This window comes from Solea solea, chromosome 8 (genome assembly GCF_958295425.1).
Source record: "Solea solea chromosome 8, fSolSol10.1, whole genome shotgun sequence".
NCBI lineage: Eukaryota > Metazoa > Chordata > Actinopteri > Pleuronectiformes > Soleidae > Solea > Solea solea.
The window spans coordinates 16,928,404-16,951,971 of record NC_081141.1 but is presented as its reverse complement, the minus strand read 5'-3'; the positions used below and the strand labels follow the sequence as shown (position 1 = coordinate 16,951,971).

The window sequence follows — 23,568 nt, the reverse complement described above, 5'->3', positions numbered from 1 at the left end:
GAAGACAGCTCAGATCCGAGGAGAACTGAGACAATGCCTGACATCTGAACTGTGAGGCATCGTCGCAGACTCTGGCGAGCAGCGTGCCAGGTCTGATACATATAGTAAGTAAGACTATCCGTTCCAGATGCCTGGCACCTTGGTATCTAGGCACAGACGCCTCGTTAGTGTCTTATCCTAACTGTTAATATCGTACACCAGGTCTGGTTATAAGAATACGTGCGCAATTGAACTTAAGGTTGGCTGAAGATGAGAATTTTCTCTGACAATTTTACTGGGTTATACAATTTTAATCACATGAATAGCACTTTTACTTGCGGAGCACATTTTACAACTCTTTCCACCGCCTCTTGCAAGCATCCATCTCTACCTCCTACACCTGTACCTCCTCCTCATGTTTGCCTGAGAATGTGTGTGTGTGTGTGTGTGTGTGTGACAGAGGATGACAGGCAGACACAATAGTATTCACAGTCTTATGAACACAGGAACGCTGCATTAGCATTTTCTCATTTCTGTAAGAAAACTGACATATAAGGAGCCGGGTTTTTCTTTCTCTTTTCCTTGAAACCCCGATGGCATCCCATCCATTAGCAAGGGAATATTTGCACAGCCACAAAAATAAAAGTATGCGATTATGACAGAGGGTCAATATATATTCTTTTTTTCTTTTGAAGACGTGGAGGCTTCAGCGAGATGCACAGAAAAGAAGAGCATGCACTCGCAGTCAGCCACTCGGCGTCAGATGTGCCCGTTTCCCCCTCATGAGCAATACCTGGCTGCAGTATGGTAGATGCTGAATTTCAAAATATAGTCTCAGCAAGGTCACCCAAGGTGCCGCAACCCACCTGCCTCCATCCTCATCACCGTGGAAACAGGATGATTTTAGTATGCTATTCACTACAGACAGTGAAGGAAGTACTGGTATTGTAGGTTAAAAAGGCCAGTAATCGACTGATAATTTAGTTTTAGTGCGGATTGAATTTAATGACAGTTTAATTAAAAACAACTAACCAACTGAGCGACCAGGCACCACTTAATAAGCCAGAAGCTGGTTGGAAATAATACTTGTTAGCCACTGGGTACGCATAGAAGCTTTATTTTGATTGGTCATTTTCCACTTAAAACAGGGTCACTTTCATTGGAACAAGTGTTTTTTGAGCTTTACAACAGCAAGGGACTCTTCTCACACCAGAACATAAAAGCGACAACAACAGTTTAAAACCAGGGAAGACACAGATGCCCTTACAACACGATTTGCAAGCCTTTTCCCAGTCTGTCCATTTAAAAAAAAGAAAAAAAGAAAAATGTATTTGGGAGATTTGTTTTAACGGGTAAAAACTATGGTCTAAAAAAACGATATGAATAAAATAACAACGCTAATATAAACAGCTCATGAACCCTTGTTACCAAATAAATGTGAAAGCCGAGTCACGCCTTGGGGTTAAGAAATTGATGTCACTGAATCGTCACGATAATCGTCATCATTTACAACATTTCTGCAGTATACTATTTGCAAGTACAGTATGTACAAACTTTCCACAATATAAAACATTTGAACATAAAACCACACTGAAGTCAAAGCAGACTATACTGCCTGAGCCCATTTTCACATTGAAGCATATGATTCGGACATGATTTTTCCTGCTTATACTCAAGTCACTCAATCACATGAGACCAGTAATAGGAATGGCACAGTTACTCACAAGACGCATACATTCACGAATCCAAACAGTCGCGTTCCCAGTATTTGGTTCGCCATTACCCAACGTGACAATGATATCCTTACAGAATACATTCTCTGCAGAAGAAGCCACGCTTAGCATGAGGCAGGTGGATGATTGACAACTATGCAAATATCATTTTTTTTTTATATCATGCATAATGTGTAAAAACCTTGCAATAAAAATATTTCCACTGTATTTCTCACTCAATTTCAATTTCAAAATGCTGTTCCATCATCAATCAGCAAGACATTGCAGGGTAAAAAAAAGAAGAAAAGAAAAAAAAAGAATGTACATAATATCAATTAAAAGATGTAGTGTAATGTATTGCACCAGTATTGAAAGAGAAGAAATCCAGGGATTGAGAAACATGAAACACCTAATTAAATAGACACCAAAGAGCTACAGCTAGACCTCAACTAAACATTTATTGTATTATTTTCCAAGTGTCAAATTACCAGTGTCACATCAACACCCACGGACTGTGAACTTGCTGACGGTCGATGGTTAACCTTTTTTCTGACTTGAAGTAATGGGAGGCCGAGTGGGTGCTCAGCAACTCTAACACCTATTTATACAAGACATAGCGCTGTGATAGGTCTTGTGATGACACACACAGTACGCTGCACTACAGCAGTAAATACAGACGTATACAGGGGCAGAGGAGTCACACAGTGGATACAGCCTTGTATCCAGTTACATATTGTTTTTGTTTATTACCAGAGTTTACAAAGCATTTGGAACATTTCAGTGATATTTTCTTCTTTTTAACACTTTACTGCTCAACTAATGTCCGGCCAACAACACGGTTGGTTAGAGTTAGAGTTAGAGTTACGTTAGCCAACAAGGATAATAATCTACTGAAATGTTGCAGTTAATCTGTTAACTCTGGGAGTGTATTTCTTAATAAAAGCATTTCTGAAAGGGACCAGTAACACTGAATGCATTAATAACAATCATAATCACGTGATGAAAGTCTTTTGCTTTGGCAGACCAGTATGAACAAGCTGACTGACACTTACTAGAAGAAAAACTGCTAAATGTGTTTTCAAATTCAACTCCAGTGGGTTTTTTTTTTTTTTTTCAGAAAATAAAAACTTATTTTTGACACTGCTAGCTATTTACACCAACCTATTGAGTTGAGTTACAGAAACTAATTCTAAACAACTGTAGGGGGGGAAAAAAAACCAAAAACTGTCACTGGAATATTAAGAATGATGTACCAATACATTGACCAGGGGGGATAAAATGCTCTCTTGAGAAACCTTGAAACATTGCATTGGAACAGTGGGGAAAGCAAATATCTTTTTTAAAGAACAGGAAATGAAGAAAATCAATGTCTCACTTAAAAAAATATGGAGCCCCAAAACAGGAACCAAGCGGAACCTCGTTCTCTTTGTGCCCAAACCAAACACTAGTGCTGTTTCTATTCATTCTGACTTGTCCTGCTCCCTCTCCCATTTCATCTCACAATTCACCGTAGCCCTAAATAAAGTGAAAGGCGCAGTGAAGCCCCCCTCCTCGAATAAATGCCAAAGTGAAAAGAGAACACAGACCCAGACACTGGCAGCAGTGGCGGTGGCGACTGTGCTCTCTGACACCCCCTGCAGGCTCTCAGGTGGCATCATCGTCATCTTCATCCAGGTGATAGTTGAGGGTGATGACGGCGCTGATGAATTCTCCGAGCTCCACAAAGTCAGCGGTGATGATGTTGATGCCGTTCTCCCCGGGCCGCTGCGATCTTACCCACTGCATCATGGCGGGTAAAGCCCTAAGAGGGAGTCAAGGAAACACACAGCCAGCACACAGACACACTTGTGTTACAACAAAGTCCCGAAAGATATACCTAGAGAGGGATAGAGTCATGATTCGTGATTGGTTGGCTTAACACAGTAAAGGGTGAGCTAGGATGAGAGATCTCCGTAAAGCATCATGGGTATCCGGCAGCCAGACACCAGCTGGGGAGATGATACTCTTGCTGGACGTGTTCACGAGTCGAACACCAGGGGAGGGTGTTACTCCTGCATATGTCTTGACCCTCTTTCTGCATGAGAAGATCCGAAGAACGGTTTCCTCCTCATGCTTGCCGCCTTGTTCCGTGGCGCCCCCACACTGGTAGTCTAGCTCGCCGTGGATGTAATTTTGAAGGATGCCCACATCAAAGTAACCACACGCCCGGTGTGAGCGGCTGATAGTGGAGTTATCCAATGAATAATTCATGCAAATTGATGGTTTTTGCTGCTAAGGCTTTTTACAAACTGGTATCATTAAGAGGGAGTGAAATATAGACATGGCTCGGGGGGTAAATCACCAGAAAAAAATCCTACACTATGTATACAAAAAAAAAATGGAGGATAGAGAAAGAAGGAGGAGAGAGATGAGAGACGTTGCCTCGGGATTGTGGCAGCTGTTCAAAAAAAATAAAAAATATCAAACTTAAATAAGGTCAGTGTCAGTCGCCTGGGGATACCTGTAGAAACCAACATGCTTCTGGATTTAGCTATAAAAACCCTGCATGAGTCACATGACTGTTTATGTGTGAGGTCTCTGTTGCCTGAGGTGCCTATAATTCTGGTCCCACTGTGTTGGTGTATATTTTGAATACTGTGTGCCACCAGTGGTGCAAAAACGCACACGCACACGCACACGCACACGCACACGCACACGCACACGCACCTTTCTGTGATTGTCTCCCTCAGTCCACTGGCCACACCTTTCATCACAGTGCTGGCCTTCGGTGTCAAAACCACCTGGGAGACAAAGAACGTTCCCTTCCTCCTGCAGGAGACACATTGGGCATTTACATATTTTACATATTTTCTTTTTTTTTTTTTTTTCCTTTTCAAAATCAGTATATGTAAAGCGCCGTATGGCATACACTGCAGAGAGGTGCTACATACTTTAATTGTTTTCTGAATAAATTATTGTAAGTGCCCACAACAAAACAAAAACACTTAGTCTGTCGGGTACAAAAAAAAAAACACAGACACGACAATTTCACATGTAAATTAGCGTTGGCTTTTGTTGAAACTCTCCTGAAAACTCTCTGCAGTTACTGTGTGAGCAGTTTTCTATAGATATAGACCTGCATGTGTGAACTGAGGGGATGTTTAATTGTTTAGATGTCACAGAACCAAGGATTGTGACAAACTGTGCATTTAATGTTCAAATAAAAGCCTCATTCTGGGATAATGAAAAACAACAATTCACACAATCAGGTGATTTTGCAAAATGAAGCATAATAACCTTCAAGCTCTCGTTACACACTGTATGTCAAAAGAATCATAAAAATGACTCCATTGTAAAATTAGAAGGAATATGTATGATACCTACGATACAAACATCACATTACATCACATCACAGTGAAGCAGCTGACCTGCGGTCCGTGACAGAAGTCTGGAGAAACTGAATCAGCTTCTCAGGGTCTGTGGTGTTGGCCCAGGGAGATGGCATCATCTGGCCGGGCCACAGGAAAGGCACCTCCAGGGCCATGGGATGGTGATAGAAGACCAGTACCTGAAACTCCTTCTCCCACAGATACTGCAGAGTCACCTGGCGGAGGGAGGGTGTATTCAGAGGAGGTGATGGGTGAAAACAAATGGGTTATAAGTGTTGAAAAGTAAATATAAATAGAGCCTTCGCCTGTGCTGAGTGACAGAGAAATCCAAACAGGTGGCTGAGTATGTGCTTTTAAAGGAATTCAAAATTAGTGGGCGGAGTGGCCTGTTACAAAGCATCAGAGTAGCTTTGAAGCACCACACATTGGAAGTGGTGTTATTATTTTTAAGATGAACTGCTTCGCAACATGAACTACCACATTTTAAAAGTCTAATCGTTTTGTCTTTCTTAACTGATTTGAAGGTAAAAACATATTTTATTGAAGACAGAAAACCAAATATGATATTCTTAAGAACGGTGAAACACTGGACACTCTGAGTCAAATTAACTGATGTCAAATTGGAATGAAATGTCTTTATTCTTGACTTATTTTAAGGACAAACCAATATTGTATATCAAATGATTTAGATGAAGTGGCCATGTCATAGACCAAATGCTGCAATGGACTGCAGTTGAGGGGAAAAGTGGAAGAATACCACTCGGTTGTCTGCACTAAATTCAGCCCAGACATTCCCGAGAACAAGTTCATTAGTTAGCTCAAATCCACCAGTTTCTCTCCACTTAATCCCCACTCAGGAGCCGTAAATGACAGGAAACTGTGGTCTTGGTGCTGTGGGTGATTCCCTCTAAAGTAGCAGGTTGCTCACATATACATTCACCACAAAGACATCCCACACTACTCTGTACTCTGTACTATTAACTCACAGATGACACCATTTTAGAGCAGTATCTATATGTGCACTTAACGGTTAAAGAAAACCTGAAGGCTTTGTCTCTCCGCCGAGCTCTTACGCAGCATGTGGTCCTAAAAATGATCTCTAAAAGAGACTACAAGCTCACTACAGGTCCTTTAATTGTATCGATTAAACGTTGTTTGCTGACCTTTCATAATAACAATTCTGCATCTTAACCCTGCAGTGTGGAGCTTTGGTCTCAGCCCTCTGGCAGTGCGAGTTGTTACACAAACACCATGGAACACAGAGACATTTCCATAGTTTCGAGACATCAAATTATTATTCATGAAGAGTCCATGTAGAAGCTACAGCCAACTTCAAAAACCTGGAACGGCAACATTTACATCTGCCCTCAGTCCCATCTCTTCTTTGTGTAATGTGCAGTGAAGAAATAAAACACATCAACGGTAATCTTCACTTGTCCTTGTGTCATTGATGCGTTCTTTTATTTTCACTGTAATCCTTCCCCTGAATGTTGTGTTTGCTCCAACTCAGCTTTTACATTTTCCTCGTTCTAACTTGCTTGGGGTCATAAAACACTTTCAATTACACAGTGCAGGTAATTGTGTCACAGACAACACATGTTACAGTGTGGTAAAATGCAAAATAGACAGACATTCAGGTTTTATCCGCAGTGAATGAGCTTGTGTAGCAGAGGTGGGAATACGACAGGCATTCATTACGTACGTCAAAGTTCTGCACTGCAGATTTAAGTTAACAAAACATAGAACTCACTATTGTATGGGCCGGAGAGAGTAATAGCTACAGTATTAACACACAGTCCTTTCACAAGGAATACTGGGACACAATACAAATACAAACAACCAGTTCAGGCTCTCCAATCAGCCTAATCCGAATATGCATGTCGTTAGACTGGAAGCCAGAGTTCCCGAGGGAAAACCCATGCAGAAATAATCCAACAGCAAAAGGTCACTCCGCGATTTAAAGCAAAACCCTCTTGCCGTGACGGGACAACGTGAGCCAATGTGACACCACAATGTCACCCTCAAACAGTAATGAAGGGAATTTTAATGTGACAGTACCTCCTGAGCAAAGACAACTGGGCAGAGTTTCTCTCCGAACACCTCTCTCAGCATGGCCACCAGTTTTTCATGGTGCAGGTTCTGCACGCCATAGAAGTGGTTGAAGTCCAGGAACACGACCTCTCGGGCGTGAGCCGACAGGAAACTACTGATCTGCTCAAGACCTTCTCTGACCTGAAAAGAACAACAACACAACAATAAAAAAAACAGATATTCACCACACAGTTATTAATTATTCAAGGACATTAGGACTTGCAGAGACACAGAACTGTGATGTACTCCAAAGCTTTGAAGGACCTTGTATGATTAAGCTCTCAGACTTCACTTATGCAAAAATATGCCGCCCCCCCCCAACAAAAAAAAAAATATATACTAACGTCGATATATAAAAATATTCATCAAATGAAACCCTCGAAAACTATGCTCAGCACTGACTGTGGCACTGAAGAGCCCGTGGGCGAAGAACAGCTCGTTGTCGGGGTCGCGGGGCTTGGTTGAGATGCGCAGGTCAAAGAAGCGGATCCCAGCCTCCAGTTGGCTGTTGAAGTTCATCGTCTGCGTGGCTAACCACTTCCTCATCAGCTTCTTGGCCACCGTGCCAAAAACAGACACAAAGTTCTGCACCGTCTCAGGCTGCTCTGGGCCAACTGGAGACGCCTCGTCGATGTAGAAACTGAAGGAATCATGGGAACCTGGAAAGGACACAAACACGCACTAAATGAAGGCTGCATATTTTTGTTTTTATTCATGTGGTGAGATAAGCATATATGAGGGGGCTGAGTGGTGGAAACAGCCTGGTCCACGCAGACTATGTGATATTCAAGCCAGTGCACATATACACAATCATATTTTCTCCATCCATCATAAAAACTTTTTTTTGAAACATACAGTGATTCAAACATACCCTGTGGATTCTAAGGAACAACACATTGAATGGAGTCTGTTATAGTGAACTGTCAAATACAATTATTAGCTGTTTTGTTATGAATATCATTATGTGCCCCCAGCTACTGTTTACTGTGCTTTTTTGGAACAGTTATAGATCCACTCTGCACTCGGATACTGAGTTTTTCAGGTTTCAACACCCGTCTATACAAGGTTTGGTTCTCATCAGTTGACACAGACACAAAGCTTGGGATACATGTAAATGTCACTGTAAACTTTTCTTTATTAATTATCTTTCAGTCAAGAAATCATCTCAAATACTTTGCATGCCACTACTAGACAACCGTGTACCTCAGGTTGAAGTTAATTTTACAATTATGTAAGACAGTGAAACCATCAACCCTTTCCATGTAAGAAGCAGAAGGTTCCAAACCTTTGACACGTTTACTTCGATGATTAATCAGTTATCACCCCCAAATAACAACAGTGTCATTAAAATGATAGTTCAACATTCTATGACACTACACATCCTTGAGGGTGTCAGTTGTAGGCGGAGACTTTTGTTTTAGGTTGAACCTGATAATAAATCAGTGCACTGAATTTTGTTTTCACATCACAACGATCATCATCTGTTATTCGTAAGTCCTTTTACCCACTTGGTATAACAAGATCATTTTTATATATTGTTAATTCATTTTCAGGTACTCACATTCAAACGAATCTTTGTTACTTAAATTTAAATTTAAACAAACATTTAGAATGGTCGAACTGATTAATCGATTATCAAAATATTTGACAATCCATTTAGTAATCGGTTCATAATCGATGAATCAAATCATCTTTACAGCCCTACTGTGAATACAATCCTAGATATCACCACATCAAATTAACAAGAACAATTTTAAGGCAGCCTCACAATTAGGCAAACTGAGTGTGAGTGTGAGAGTGGACGGTCGTTCGTAGCTACATGTTGCCCTGTGATGAACTGACGATCTGTCCAGTGTGCACCCCACCTTTTCACCCCATGCCTGCTGGGATTGGCTCCGGTGCCTCCCACGACCCCCATGTGGAGAGTAAAGTGCTAGACGATGAATGCATTTCTCGGACGTATCCATACGTCCGATAAAATCATGCAGAAAATGTTGGGAGAGAGAAATAGAAACACTGCAGGCTATGATTCAACAGATTGTTTTGACCTCTCCTCACGCACATAAAGAACACAGAGATGTAGCAGGAACACCAAAACACTACTTGAACTCCACGAACAAGCCGGCAAACTGTGAAACAGATGAATTGTGTTGCTCAAACTCATCATCCGTAAATGATAAAAAAATAAAAGTAGTGCAGACAAAAGCAGTTTTATGGATTCAATTATTGTCTCTGGAAAAATATATACTGTCAGATGAGAATCACAAGGCCTTTTTCTTCTAATATGGTTGCAAGAAATGTAAAATTGATATATATTGATGCATCAATTTAAAAACAATCTTAAGACACCTAAATCATTATCTAAATGATATGCATTGTTGTGTTACATGCTACCTGCCCAGTTAATGTTGATTCTGCTGTATTCTGAGATGTATTCTGGCAATAACACTGGACACTGGGAACGCCATGCACATTGTGTGTGTGTGTGTGTGTGTGTGTGTGTGTGTGTGTGTGTGTGAAAGACAAAGGGAACATGATGGAAAGACAATAAAAGGGGATGAGAAATTGATTGCAGTGATGAGAGCAGGAGGTGGATACCAGAATTACTGCCAGTCTACTTTGCAGAACACACACACACACACAGGTTTGCACAGCTATTCTTCTTAGGACACTGCAATGACCTGAACAAACCATTATCCCTAACCTTAACATTAACCCTAACCAGTTATTGCCTAACCCTAATCTTACCCTAACCACAATTCAAATAATGGCTGTAACCTGATGAGCCAGAAACTGGAATTCTGCCTCATCAGGACCAGGTTTTTAGTCGCCATGAGGACTACTGGTCGTGACAATGTTTATGCCAGAAAAGGTCCTTAAGATGTAACAAATACAATTACACACACATACACAGAGAGCGAGAGAGAGAGCCTGAGATGACCTTCAGCTCTCCGTACTGCAGTGCCAGGTCTCACAGGATGACCATAAGCAGGGTGGACAGCTGAATCCTGAGGCATGTGGCAGCAAACGGGATCACTGAAGGCAGACTCGTATCAGCAGGGTCACAGTGTAACAGAGTATGACCACAGCCCGTCGCTACAGCTAGTTTTGCTGTTTTCGCAGTACATGATTTCTCATTGGCTTCGAAGGTCGAGCTAAATCACAATGATCAAATTTTTTTTTTCTATAAAATCAATAATTATTAGAATAAATGGGAATAATGTAATGCATAATATAATATATTACATTTCACAACTATGCATACACAAATCTATAGTTTCTGGGCTTTTTATAATTATAATGTGTTTGGGAAAGAAGCACACTTCATTAAGAGTACATTAAAATCACCCGTCCCCTAAGACCTATACAATCAGCTATATTCTATGAAAGCTGAACACCTAATGGCCTAATGAGCACCACTACTACTTCAGCCACATGTCAGATATAAGACGTAAAGACGTAAGAAAGAGGCAGAGCACAATCACACAAAAAAACAAACTGATGATCTGACCTGCGTTGTTGACACATTCATTCCGACTGAATTGGAGCAACGCGTTCAGATAAGAGACCTACTGGTTTATGAATTTTCCTTGCAAATCATTACTGCTCACTTTGCACCCTTTTAAGATCTATTTTAGGATGCCGAGGAAAGGATGAGAAAAGGTCTTGCGACTATTTCCCATCTTTTTTTTTTGAGTGCGTACACAAAGCACTCACTCTTCCAATGGAGCAGAATGATCGAACTTTTCTTCTACCACATTTAATTTGGTCAAACTTCAGCTAAACTGAGACACGAGGTGGGTCATGACTCATGGGCCATATCACTTACAGAAAATAGCTGCACCTCTTTACCACTCTGTTTTCCTGCAATTGGTTCTCCCTCTCTCTATTCTATCTCTTTCAGTCTATTTGATAATCCATTGTTTGTTGTGATTTTACTTCCTCTGGTTTTTTTTTTTTTTAAACTTGCTTTTTACAGGCTGATTTCCTGGCTTTCAAACATCTCACTGCACTGCCAGTGTTTATCCTGGCATCCGATACCATTCATCCTCCTTGTTCAGGGGCTTAAGTGGCAGCAGAGGGATCTAGTCAAGGGACTGATGGACAGATTTACAGCTAAAAGATGAGCCTTTTCTTTCACTCAGGGGAGGCGGCCAGACGGAAGATGCCTCCTCTGCAATGGATTAGTTTTTATTGCCTGCAAAGCAATCACAATTTAATACAATTGACTACACCCAGGGTCTACACCCCCACCCTCCATCAAAGGTTTGTTATTCATTTTTTATGTTAAAGCTTTGTGCTCTGACAGTCAGCCACACTAGGTTAGGCTCCCAAATATGACACTTTGGTAGGCACTGATGTAAATTCACTCAATCCATCCAAAACATTTCCCACTTAATTCTAAGTAGTTATCACCAAATGTTTAATCATTTCAACTAATTGCTTTTGTTTCCGATATAATATGTAAACATCTTGGTCACTAGTGCTCATTCTACATATGACCATATTTACATCATGATATATTAAAACAAGGTTGCAGCTACCTGAAAATCCTTGAAGTATAGAACTATAGGCAATTTCAACAGGTAACAGTGTTACTTATTTAATGCATAACTATGTTAAAGTGACAGGCAATATTGTTAGGGACTATCCAGGATGAAACAACTAACGTCCATCCATCAGGAAGACGGCCCCACAACGATGACCTGCTCAGTGAATGCCTCAGGCACCTGCAACCCAGCAGAGAGGGACAAACATGGAAGGACAAGCCCCTACAGCACATCACAGCAGGGTGTAAGGGTGCTGGCTGGGAAGGCGTACATGGAACACCACAACCAAGTGGCTGGAATAGTGTACAACAGGGGTGCTCAGTACGTCGATCGCGATCTACCAGTCGATCGCAAAGGTAGCGTGGGTAGATCGCATAACGTTAAAAAAAAATAGACTTCAGCCTATCATCCATCCAGTCACTTGATTGATATACAGGGCAGCCAGTCAGCTGACATCTGACTTTTTCTGACACTTAGGTCACTGCGCATGTGCAAACAACGGCGCTAAGTGCAGCAGCAAAACTAACAAGATAGCTAGCGAGTTACCTCCAATTTTTCTCTTAAACTTAAGAAAGGGTATAAAAATGAGTGGGGGAGCTGGACCAAGTTAAAAGACAAAAACGTATCACTTTCATACAGAATGGGAGGATGGCTTTTGTTCACGATGACATTTTCGAAGTGCGTTTGATGATCATTTGTTAGTGTGCTTGAGGCTGGCTGTCAGCAGCTACTGTGCTGATTCCATTCAGTGCAAGTCATCAGAGTAAAGTCAGGTAATGACAAAAAATGTACATAGTTAATTGTGTTGTGTTGTGCAATATGGGCTCATGTGGTTATGCAAGGTACATCAACATACATTGTACATATAAAGAATTCTCAATATATTTATAAATAAATATATGTTTTGCATTTTTGTAGTAGGTAGATCATTTAGACTTGGTCATTTTATAAGTAGCTTGCATGCTGAAAAAGTGTGAGCACCCCTGGTGTACAAGAACATCTGTGCCGGGTATGGACTGGAGGTCCCAGGATCAAGATGGAAGACACCTGCAAAGGTGGTTGAGAAGAACAGGGCTAAGATCCTATGGGATTTCCAGATTCAGACAAACTGGTGGATATATGGATATATAAACAACTGGATATAGTGGTCATCCATAAGCAGCAGAAGAGGGCAGTAGTGATAGATGTGGCTTGAGAAATACCAACGGCAGGCATTTGGAGCTGTAACCCCAAAACTAGGGGAGTCAGATTCCAAGAACAACTTCCAAGATTTCTGTCTAAAAGAGCATCTAGGAACAGCTAAGACACCATGCAGGACCCACAGGCTCAAAGACCTTGTTTCAGTCCTTAAATTATTAATAATTAATTATCCCAATAATTCGTTTTTGTCCCCATCACTCATCCCTACCTGAGACACTAATTCAGAGAGGTAATGTAAATGTAATTCAAACACACAAGTGCATAGTTACTTGCTCAGACTTTCTGACACTGAAATTGATATCTTGCTCCTGTGCACACACACGCAGGACACAGGTTCACATCTGTCAGTGCATACTCCAAAAATACTGGGAATCTAGGAATTTAGTTGCTATGGCAATGATAATTTCACAGCCATTTCCTTCCCTCCAGCTAAACTTGTTTCATGGTGAGACAACTACAGAGAAACAGATTGACAGCACCTCTGGAATAGCACCTTAGCCGCCCTAAGATAAAAGTAGAGTGCAGGCAGTCTCCTGCATTAACTGAATCTATTCTGCATGTAACACTACTTAAAGAAAAGTAGCCGACCATCACTGATCGGGCTGAGGAAAGGAAACTTTTTTGTTTACCTAATCCACGACCACCACCTTTGCCTTTCCTCTCATGTGTGTCCGCTCACCTGTTGACATCTGCGGTCATCTGTAGTCTAGGAATGGCACAAGTCGACTGACTTTTAGACTACAGATGTTTGGTAACCCATGGTGAGTCATATCTAAATAACCATGTGCTTGGCTGCTGCACTGTGGTCTGAGTCACAGCACGATAAACCACTCTAAAACTGTGCAATCACTCCGAACTAACAACTCAATGGTCAACACTTATTATTCATTATGTCTGTCTGTACTCAATAAACTCTTCAGACAAACATTGTGCTATGTGTATTCAAAGGGTGTATATTTACAGCTCATTCCTTTTACTGGAACAGATCCAGTGCAGTCATACTGTTCTGTAGGATTACTTTAACCATATATTTAACATTCAGGGCCATCTTTGTTATGGCCACTCCTGCCCTGTGACCTACAGAACCGACCAGTAACTCTGGGGGTCAGACCAAAAGATATTTCTCCAGACTGTTAGATTAGAAACAACATATTGAGTCATAAAGTCTTGCTGTGCCATGGTTCGAGAGACTTCACCTTGCTTCCCAAACAACCACCAGAAAGGAAGCTCAAAATGGCCACACACATTTCCTCCGTTTTATAGAATTCCACTTCAAAATCCTTTTATCCCCACAATAGAGGATTAAAATTCGATTGGTTTTTAGAAGTTGAAGTTTTTTTTGTCTTGATTATATGTAGTGTACGCACGCACACACAATAGCCAGAGGACTATTTGACATGCCTACCCTTTGAGTGTGTTTGTGCAGAGGAGTCTCTCGTTCCGCCTCATCTTGCCTGCAACTAGGGAGGGGCATTTCAAGATAAAATGCTATTTGAATATTTGAAGGGATTATCCATCGAATATTCAAATACCTCACAACAAACACAGACGCACACACACACACACAGAAATTGATTATCTCTCCTCCATGTGACAGTTCATTTGAAATGAGCCGTTCGGCAGAGTAAGTGAAGATACATACTAATAAAGCATTAGCAAGCATTAGTGTGTCAGTGGGAAATCCTCCACTCCCAAGAAAACAAACAACAACAAACCCACTGGAGCAGCTACAGAAATGCATTGAAAGACCAGCATCACTCCTGTGGGGTCTACGGCATGTTGATATGAGGAGCGGCTTCGAGATGCATTCAATGACCTTCTTAAATTTCATCACTTTTGCAAACACGGCCACCTTGTGGTATTAGATACACACAACATTTTGTGGTGATTGGAGATGAAAGACTAGTTTTATCAGTCAGTGATAAAACAGTAATCACTTTTTAATATTTTTAATATAATTATGACACTGATTGATTTGTCTTGGGCTCATTTTTTGTTTTGCATCTGAATTCAATGAATAAGATCTTTGAATTGTTGTTTTTAAGGCTCTGTGTTCATTCTTCTGAATGGTTCCCATGTCAGTAATAATCTTAGAATAGTTCAACTGAATAACTGAGCAGCAGGTAGGCATGTTGTTTTATTTATTTAGCGGGTACTTCGCCATCACTGCAAGTGCCACCGCTTCCATCCACATGATGTACTGAGGCAATATCCTCGAGGCTATTAACCTGCTCACCTTTGTAAGTTATTCATTTAAGTCATTTAAAAATTAATCTCTTATAATTACGATAATTACTACACCCCCCTCATCCTATTCAAATCATTTGGGTACATTCATTGGCTTTTATACCAACTATGATAACATGAAATACCATAAAATTCAATGACTTATTCAGGATGCTTTTGTATAATGGTGACAACAACTGTGCAGTGTTGGCAGCACAGACACCCTGGAGACTGTTGTGCTTTTTGGCAACAACAAAAATGCCATCACATTAGCCAGGTACACCACTCATTTAGCCTGTGTCAGATGTTAAACTAGTTCTTTTTTTTTACCAAAGAATAAATAGTACAACTGAGTTACAGGGAGGAGCAGCAGCTGCATGTTGAGGCTTATATCGTGCGGGACTATCATATTACTGCAACTAAAAGGGGGGAAATTACACAGTTATCTCTTTTGTTTCTTGTCTGGCCTGTTTTATTTTTCCAGCTTGAAGAGAGGCGTGCAATACTGTGCTCTAAGATGAGACAAAAAAGATCCATGAGACACTTGGAAAAAAAAAGAAAAGAAATCACATGCCTCCTCTAAGAAAAGCATGCTTGCTTTAATAAGGTCTCTTGAAATACTGGGGATTTGGGAATGTACCTCAACAATCATTTAAGACGATCATGAATGTGAGCATGCATAAACAACAATGTGTAAAGAATCAGGGCGATGTTTATAAAATCTATATCCAATTGGAGGACAGATCGAGAGCAGCTGGGCCGCAGGCCACGGGGCCAATGAGAGGTAATGACACCTAATTAAATGGGACAGAGCTTGTCCCCGTGCTGCCTCTGCTTGGACGGATTGTGGTGCAACACAGCACATGTCACGTGACGCGAGCATGAGGTAATACATGCCATGCTGTTTCTGTCTAGCGTTAGATTTGATCTATCCATTGCCCACTTTTCCTTGGCATCCTTAAGAGCTGTGGTCAGCGTTGGCTTTAGGATGCCACGCCTCACTGGACACACAAGCAGCAAGTGGAATGTCATCATAGCACATGGAAAACCTCAACACATGAGGCATATGAGAGACGTGGAGAGAGAAAGAGAGGTGACTGAGGGAGACAGACGATCAAGAGAGAAAGTCAAGCACAAAAGGATTAGACGATCAAAGAATATGAAGAATGAAATGGCTTTTCTGTGGAAATGTGATTATCACCAGGCGACAGACGCAGCATCCACTAGATTATTGGTGGGCTCCACTACCAGCATTTCCTAAATGAATGAAGTTAAAAGGTCCTGCAGACTCATTGGCTAGAGCTCCACCAACTAATATTCGACAAGATGTGGTCACCTGAGGGCAAAGACTGAAACCATCCCACTGCCTGTGTCTGTGTTCTTCAATGGCCACCACCCCAGTGCCAACGCCAAAAGTCCTACAATCAGAGCAGCGTGGCTCATAATCCACTGTCAACCTTCAGAGTTTCATCCTTTTTTTCTTCTTCTTCTTCTTCTTCCATCACTTGGAATATGGTGTTACTTACGACCTCCGCACACGAGGAGGAAAGACTGTTCAAAAACACACGGCACTTACTCACATTGCGCAACAGGTCTTAGCCTTTGGTCGAGAAGGCTACAGTGAAAGTAACGGATTCATCTTAGGTTGCAGCGAGTTGCGCTGGATATAAAGTAAGACATCAGTCTGCACAGCAATATATATATTGTAAGGTTTTAAATCATACTTAGAACATATTTCATTATTGCCCATGGGACGCATCCAGTGCGCGTGGATTAAAAAAAAGAAGATGCGCATTATCCTCAGATTAAAGGAACACCTACCGGGAATGGACAGGTTGGTGAGCGGGATTGTGTGCATGCTCTGCGGTAAACTTGACATCCAGTCTGCGAACCGCTGGTCGCTTCTCCCGTGAGACGAAGCCATGCTGCCACTCTGATCAATGCTGCCTCCGTTCTCCCGGACCCGTGCCAGAGCCAGAGCCAACCTGGTGCGCGCGCGCGCTCGCTCTCTCCCTCTCTCTCTCTCTCTCTCTCTCTCTCTCTCTCTCTCATACACACCCACTGTGTCTCAGTCCACACCCCTCTGAGCGACACACATCACATATGAAAATGCAGTTGGACAGATCTATGAATGGCAAAGTGCGATTTATTACACATCCAATAATACGCAATGACAAAACTGTATCGAGGACATGGCAGGATTTAAGTTTTACAGAAAAAGCCCAGTCTGAAAAAATAAACAAATCTACAATCTCAGTAATAATTCTTGCTTTCAACATAATTACACAGCTGTGCCCTTTGTCGGAACACTCATCCCTTGATTGGAGGTATTCAAGATAGCCAATTTTTTTATTTATTTTTTGTATTTGTATTCAAATTACATAACTGCTTCAAAATAAAGTTGGCTTTAAATAATCAGGTTGATACCCATTCTCTATTTCCCTGGTCAGACATTCCACTTGAGTGACTGAAACATTAGGGTAGAAATATGTTATTGCTGTTATTATTATTATACTATATATTATGGAACTGTAGATGAAAAACAAATGCTCATTCATTTCAAACATGCGTCCGGTGAGAGAGAGAGAGAACATTCTTCTACCACGCTTTGTGTCCATTTCCACTTGGTTGTGTCTCCTTCTTGCATTCATGCAAGGAGAGTTGATCATAAAACATATAAATCAATACCAAAACAACCACACTGCTTTAGTCAGAAATCACTTTCACCTCTGTCCCCCAAAATACAGCAACACCCATCTATCTAAAGCTTTCCTCTGATATTGAATTAAAAATAAATGCCACTGGTTAATCATTGCTGATTACACTTGACCCTTGGTGGAACATAAATTAATTGTCTGGAGTGCCAATTTGCAAAAACGTGCCCACAAGTGTGTTCAATAAAGGCTAAGGACAACTGTAGCGAAATATAAATGTATAATAGGAATCATCTCATGAAAAATAATAAGTTAACCTGCACTCATTATGGACATTATTGTAAGGCAATTCTGGGCTTTTCTACTTTCTGAATGTACAACATACTGCACATACTTGTACAGCAAAAGCCCCACAATGATTATTCTGTGAATTTAAGTACATTTCAGGGTTTTCTGAAATAAACACATGCTGCTCACTTTGGTTATTAATTCAGCGATGTCTTCCAAAACATGGCAGCTCATTATAAATCCTGTAATTGATCACGGTTGCCTAAGGCGGACAGCCAATCTGTGCCAGTGCATGTCAAGTTGTCCTTGGTAATAAAAAAAAAACCTAATTGTGCGTGTGTTCAGTACTGCTACTGTGAAAACCCACTTTTTAAAGCCTGCCATGCTCCACTCTTTTCCAGCGTGTTCCAGTATCGCTACGAGAAAACATGTCGTCCAACGTAGACACGTAGGGTACCGCGGTCTGGGTTGACTCATTAACAAATGTGCTGGATTAACATCAAAAGCCGCCGGCAACTGCTCTTGTCACTTTGGTCCATTTTTCTGCTCGATGACTCAGTTGATCTTCCTGAACCCAAAAGCCCACTGGCTGAATTCTCCAGTTATTCAACAGCCCTCGGGTAATGGCAGGCCCTCTTTTACATGTGTGGAGCACTCACATCATGAATGTCAACGTTCAGGCCACCATCCATATATAGAACGCTCCAACCTGTAGAGTGTCAGAAGACATTCCTCCTCAAATCATTTTCCTCCATATGAACCGTGATTTCATAAGCTGAATATTCTGAACAAGGAAGACTTGGCGCTTATTGTTCTTTTCTTCTTCTTTTTTTTTTTAAACACAGACAAAAAAGATTGAGACAAAAGAAGGAACACAATTTGTCTTGTTGGTCTCAGCACACAACATGGTATTTATATTTTACACAAAGGCAGGGAGACGGCATATGTCTCGGTTAGAAAACTTAAGGCTTCACATTTTCTGGCTGAGATGGATGACGTGCCTACCAAGTTAACAACCGACATACCAGACAGTTCGATGTTGTTCATCACTTTGCCATTGTGGCAGAGGTAAGGACCACAATGTAGTCATACATACATACACGCCTAATCTTACATTCAGAGGATTACTCAAGAAACAGCTGACGAATGTGAAAAGACCAGACCTACAGCACAGATTGGTTTTGACTTTGGTTTCAGTTAGTAAACGTGATGAAATGATTGATGCATTGCATAACCTTGGCATCGTTAATAAACAGCAATGTCGATTTACTTAATCATTCCTTAGATCAGACCATCTTCAAAAAACAATCCACTTAGTATCAGTCTGCTGATTATCAGGGATATAAACGGAAGTATTTGTGATTCATAAGCTTATTTGTCCATTACAGGCTACTTTATTGTCCTCTGAGAAATGAACTGACACAAACCAAAACACATCACAGATCCTTCGCAAGCTCCTCTATATTTGCTGCATGGTTCTCAGATTGGGGGACACCTAAAAAAGAAGAGAAAAGAAACAGGTCCAGATTATACTATCAGTCCTCAAAATTAAAAATTAAAATATAATCCCGGGAAACTGTTAAATTACACACCTCAAAATCTGTGCCGGTGCACGCCTTGATATCCTCAGGAGTGAGGCCCTCCCACACTTCTATGAGAGTCAGGCCTTTTGTCGTGTCCACGTCAAACACAGCCTGGTAGGAACGAAGGAGGAGAAGGAGGGTGGGAAAGAAAGAAAAGTTTAAGAGTGGGCATGACAAGACTAAGAAGGATTATTTTGTTCTTGTCACAGACAAGAATGTGAGAGCCAATGTTCTCCAAGTGAGCAAAAACAGAACAACCTAAGAAGAGCGGTCGATGAGCTACATTTCATGAACAGACCCGTTGTTTACGCTGCCCCATAAACCCTGCCGGCTCTGAGATCTTGCAGGTGCTCATCAACGTAGCACAAGTGCAAGAGGACCGTGCAAAAGGTCAATGTTTATTTTCGCAGAATTGAATTTCGGCCAATCCGCGTTTCCTTTCTCCCAAGATGATTTAATAGCAGAGCAAAATTGATACAATTGCGACTCATGCTGCAGTACAATTTTAAAAACCGTTTTTCACCACAGCAAAAAAAAAAAACTCCAAGGTAATGTGTGTTTTTGACATATCATCTGCAGAGAATAAGCCATTTTAAGGATAGTTTCTGCTAATACTGACATTAAAGGGCGACCTACGCTGAAAAGCCTAATTCAATCTCTCTTCAGTCATGCTCTTCTGCTCTCCCAGCCTTGAGCTGGTGCAATAACCTTGTTTGGTGGCCAGAGCTGTCCTGTACATCTATTCTTACTTTATTGAGTCTGTTTGAGCAAATTACCCGTGAGAGGTTTTTACTTTTCAGTCCTGCTTTACAAATAGTGCACTAGCTTGTAAGAGCACTGTGCTCCTGGGCCAGAGTGGCACCCAGTCACCAATAATTACCTTAAATTTAAAGAATGACCAGTTTCGTTTGAATGTAGTGGATTTCCCCCCCAACACACTTTGTGTAAAGACAAGAATAGCTGTTAAGTACAAAATGATCCCACTACAACCCCACACCGAACTGGTATTAACATCCATCTTGAAGGGTAACTTCACCGACTTGCATTTAGCTTTATATTACTAGAATAGGGGTAGTATTTTTGAATATTTCCCCTGAGTTCAGAAATATCTTCATTATTTTCTTAGTTACGTGCCCACCAGTGACACTTGTTCCGAGCCTTGAAATTGCAACGCTAATTCCATACTTTTTAGACCGACTTGTAGGGGGACGGGACCTCATTCCCAGAATGTAAACAGTGTCCGTCATTTTCGCTAACAAGACCAAGTGTCACGTAACAAAGAAAACCCTAACCCTAACCCACGTAACAAAGATATTTCTTGACGCAGGGGAAACTGAGGTTGGGAAGCACAATTTTTCAAAACTACTACCCCTATTCTAGTAATACAATACAAAGCTAAATGCAAATCGGTGATTCGATCTGATGACGTTAAAACCTACGTCCAACTGTCGACAGCACAGGATAATAAAAGTGGCACTTTTACTTTTCACTAACACATTTTTTACTAGTTTTAGAAACTTTGTTTTGGGAATGAGATTTTTTTTTTTATACCAGATATATTTTATGAAAATGATTCTAAGACACACTTATCTGATACTGCAAACAGATAGGTGAAGCCCAAATACTGGCCAGCTTAAAACCCTTCAAAACTGAGCCCGAATTAGAATCATTATCCACAATCATGTGCACAATGCCAAAAAAAAAAGAAGAAGAAAAAAGAAGACTTTTTTAAGGACAGGCACAGCACACTCAGCCAGGCTGTGGCTTCTCTCAGCAGGGACTGACAGGCCGAGCCACAGTCACATCCAGGCAGAGCCTGTCAGGACTCTCAGCTCATTAGAACCTCACACACAGTGACGGGGCAGGAGGCAGATATCTCACTCCAATATAGCGAGACAGATGGAATGTCACGAGGAACAAGGGTCTATGGATAACACAGACACTAACATCCATCTCTAATTGTGACACTTGCCACAAGCAATTAGGGGGAATTGAATGATACGTCAAAAATGTGCCACAGGTGATTAATGTAGGTGCGGCAACAGTGTATGGATATGGCGGCTACTGTGTTACGTCAGTGTAAGCTCAGTTCGACCTATTCTCACCTTGACACAAAACCGTCTGGTAAACACGCCTAAAAGCAATTAACTAGAAACCCTTCACTGAGAAAAGATGGCTCCGTTTACAACGCAGCTTGTTTTTTAATTCCGAGACCACTGATTCACCTTTGCTCATTTACGTCACCACTCATCACAAGACAGACACAAGTTTAGTCATTAAGAAAGCTGCCAGTCTTCAACCATATGTCGTCCCGTCAGGCGTGAGCTGAATGTCGCGCAACAGAAATACGCCGGGACCGTTCACCAGACGGAAACGCTTTTGACAAAACGGGGAAACGAAATTAACATTTTGACCCTCCAACAAGAAAAAGGACTCAAAAGCCAGTATTGTGTCAATGCTTCGCAGCAATTACAAGGGCTCAATGTTGAGATGCTTCCTGACAAAAACTCACAGTAGGACAATAAAAGAACTTCAATTAGGTTGCATGAATCACAAAAGCTGTCACTGGAATAGCTTTCATGATAGGAAATGCCACAAATAACAGTTCTCCGAGCCCCTCATGGAAGTGGAATAATTCAGGAGTCATGCTGCTTCATCTGTGAATGATGGGCAATTTATTATTATATGTTTGACTACTTTTAAACAGGAAAAACTTACCTAATTGAGAAATACTAGAAGGCTTAGTGCGTCAACGCAGATTTACTTAAATAAGATAATGTATATAATGCTCCCCACCATATAAAAAAAATCTAGAAAGACATTATTCCCTACAAACTAAATCACAGCAGCAACATTTGACACTCGAATTACCATCATTACAGGCTATTGTAGGCACAGGAGGATGCTGTGTGTGTACAAATTTGGCAAATTCAGACTTCATTTTATGAACATACTGGCACAGATATCCTGATTAAAAAAAAAGAACAGCAACCTGTGGAGAATAAAACATCATCAGCCTTATTAAACGCATTATATTTGCCATCACCTTTATAGTCTCACATTTTCTGCCGTTGAAAGCACATTTTACATTTGTACAATTGTCGGCTAACAAAGGGGAAAAAAAATACACACCCACAATTAGGTTGTTGCATTAAAAATAAACAAACTGTTGTTTGCTGAATAAAAAAAGGTTGCAGCTGACATCACATACCAGGCCCTAATTGGTTTTGGCTGAAACATCGTCTCCAGCTGCGTTACTAACTGGTGACTACGTCTGATTTCATCTTACCACCTCATCCTGTGGGATGATAAACAGTCACGTGGGATACAATCGCCCTGGTAATATCCTCACAGTGGGAGCAGTGACTTGTAAATGGATGCGTTTATTGATCCGTATTTATTGCCCATCACAGATAGCTGTTTTATTGTTGCTATGGAGAGGGATGTTAAAGTAGAACACACTGATGACACACACACACACACAGATGTACGTTTGTTCTGTTTTCAGAGATAATGCTATCAGAAATTTGACATTTATATATTGCTTTTATTGTATGTGTTGAGAAGAAAATGGATCCAGTTAATAATTAGGAATACTCTCAGAATCATACACACACAACAAAGTAATGGTAACAATACTGGCAAATACTTTTTCCGTTGTTCAATTTCTAACTAAAGTTCTTGTTATCCTGCAGGTAAAGGTCATCGACTCTGAATAAGTAACTTTAAACAAAGTTGCCAAAGGAAAAAAAAAAAGGTGAAATTCTGTGCTATTTTACATTTGTCAGTGCCATTAAGTGTGCTATTAAAAAAAAAACCTTTTGGTTGACATAAGTGCCCTATAATTTTGCCCTGGCAAAGCTCACTCACGGACAATATAAATGGGGATAAGTGTGGAGAAAGAATCCCTGAGGCAA

The 23,568-nt window shown here is 40.9% G+C and overlaps 2 protein-coding genes across 2 annotated transcripts in view; both read right to left on the bottom strand.

Moving 5' to 3' along the window:
* Positions 1-1,080: 1,080 nt before the first annotated feature.
* Positions 1,081-17,113, bottom strand: plcxd3 (phosphatidylinositol-specific phospholipase C, X domain containing 3). The gene is made up of 6 exons (XM_058635283.1): positions 16,948-17,113; positions 7,553-7,809; positions 7,118-7,291; positions 5,099-5,274; positions 4,398-4,499; positions 1,081-3,492 (listed from the first exon to the last, which is right to left on the bottom strand). Exons 1-6 carry the CDS (start codon positions 17,048-17,050, stop codon positions 3,336-3,338), a joined length of 969 nt encoding a protein of 322 aa, XP_058491266.1. The 5' UTR covers positions 17,051-17,113; the 3' UTR covers positions 1,081-3,335.
* A 1,821-nt stretch (positions 17,114-18,934) lies between these two features.
* oxct1a (3-oxoacid CoA transferase 1a) overlaps positions 18,935-23,568 on the bottom strand; it is a 35,907-nt gene continuing 31,273 nt past the window's right edge. Inside the window, exons 16-17 of the mRNA XM_058635280.1 lie at positions 19,661-19,762; positions 18,935-19,563 (exon numbers count right to left, since the gene is read on the bottom strand). Of these exons, the coding sequence (XP_058491263.1) occupies positions 19,528-19,563; positions 19,661-19,762 (138 nt within the window). The 3' untranslated portion in view covers positions 18,935-19,527. The remainder of the gene's footprint in view (positions 19,564-19,660; positions 19,763-23,568) is intronic.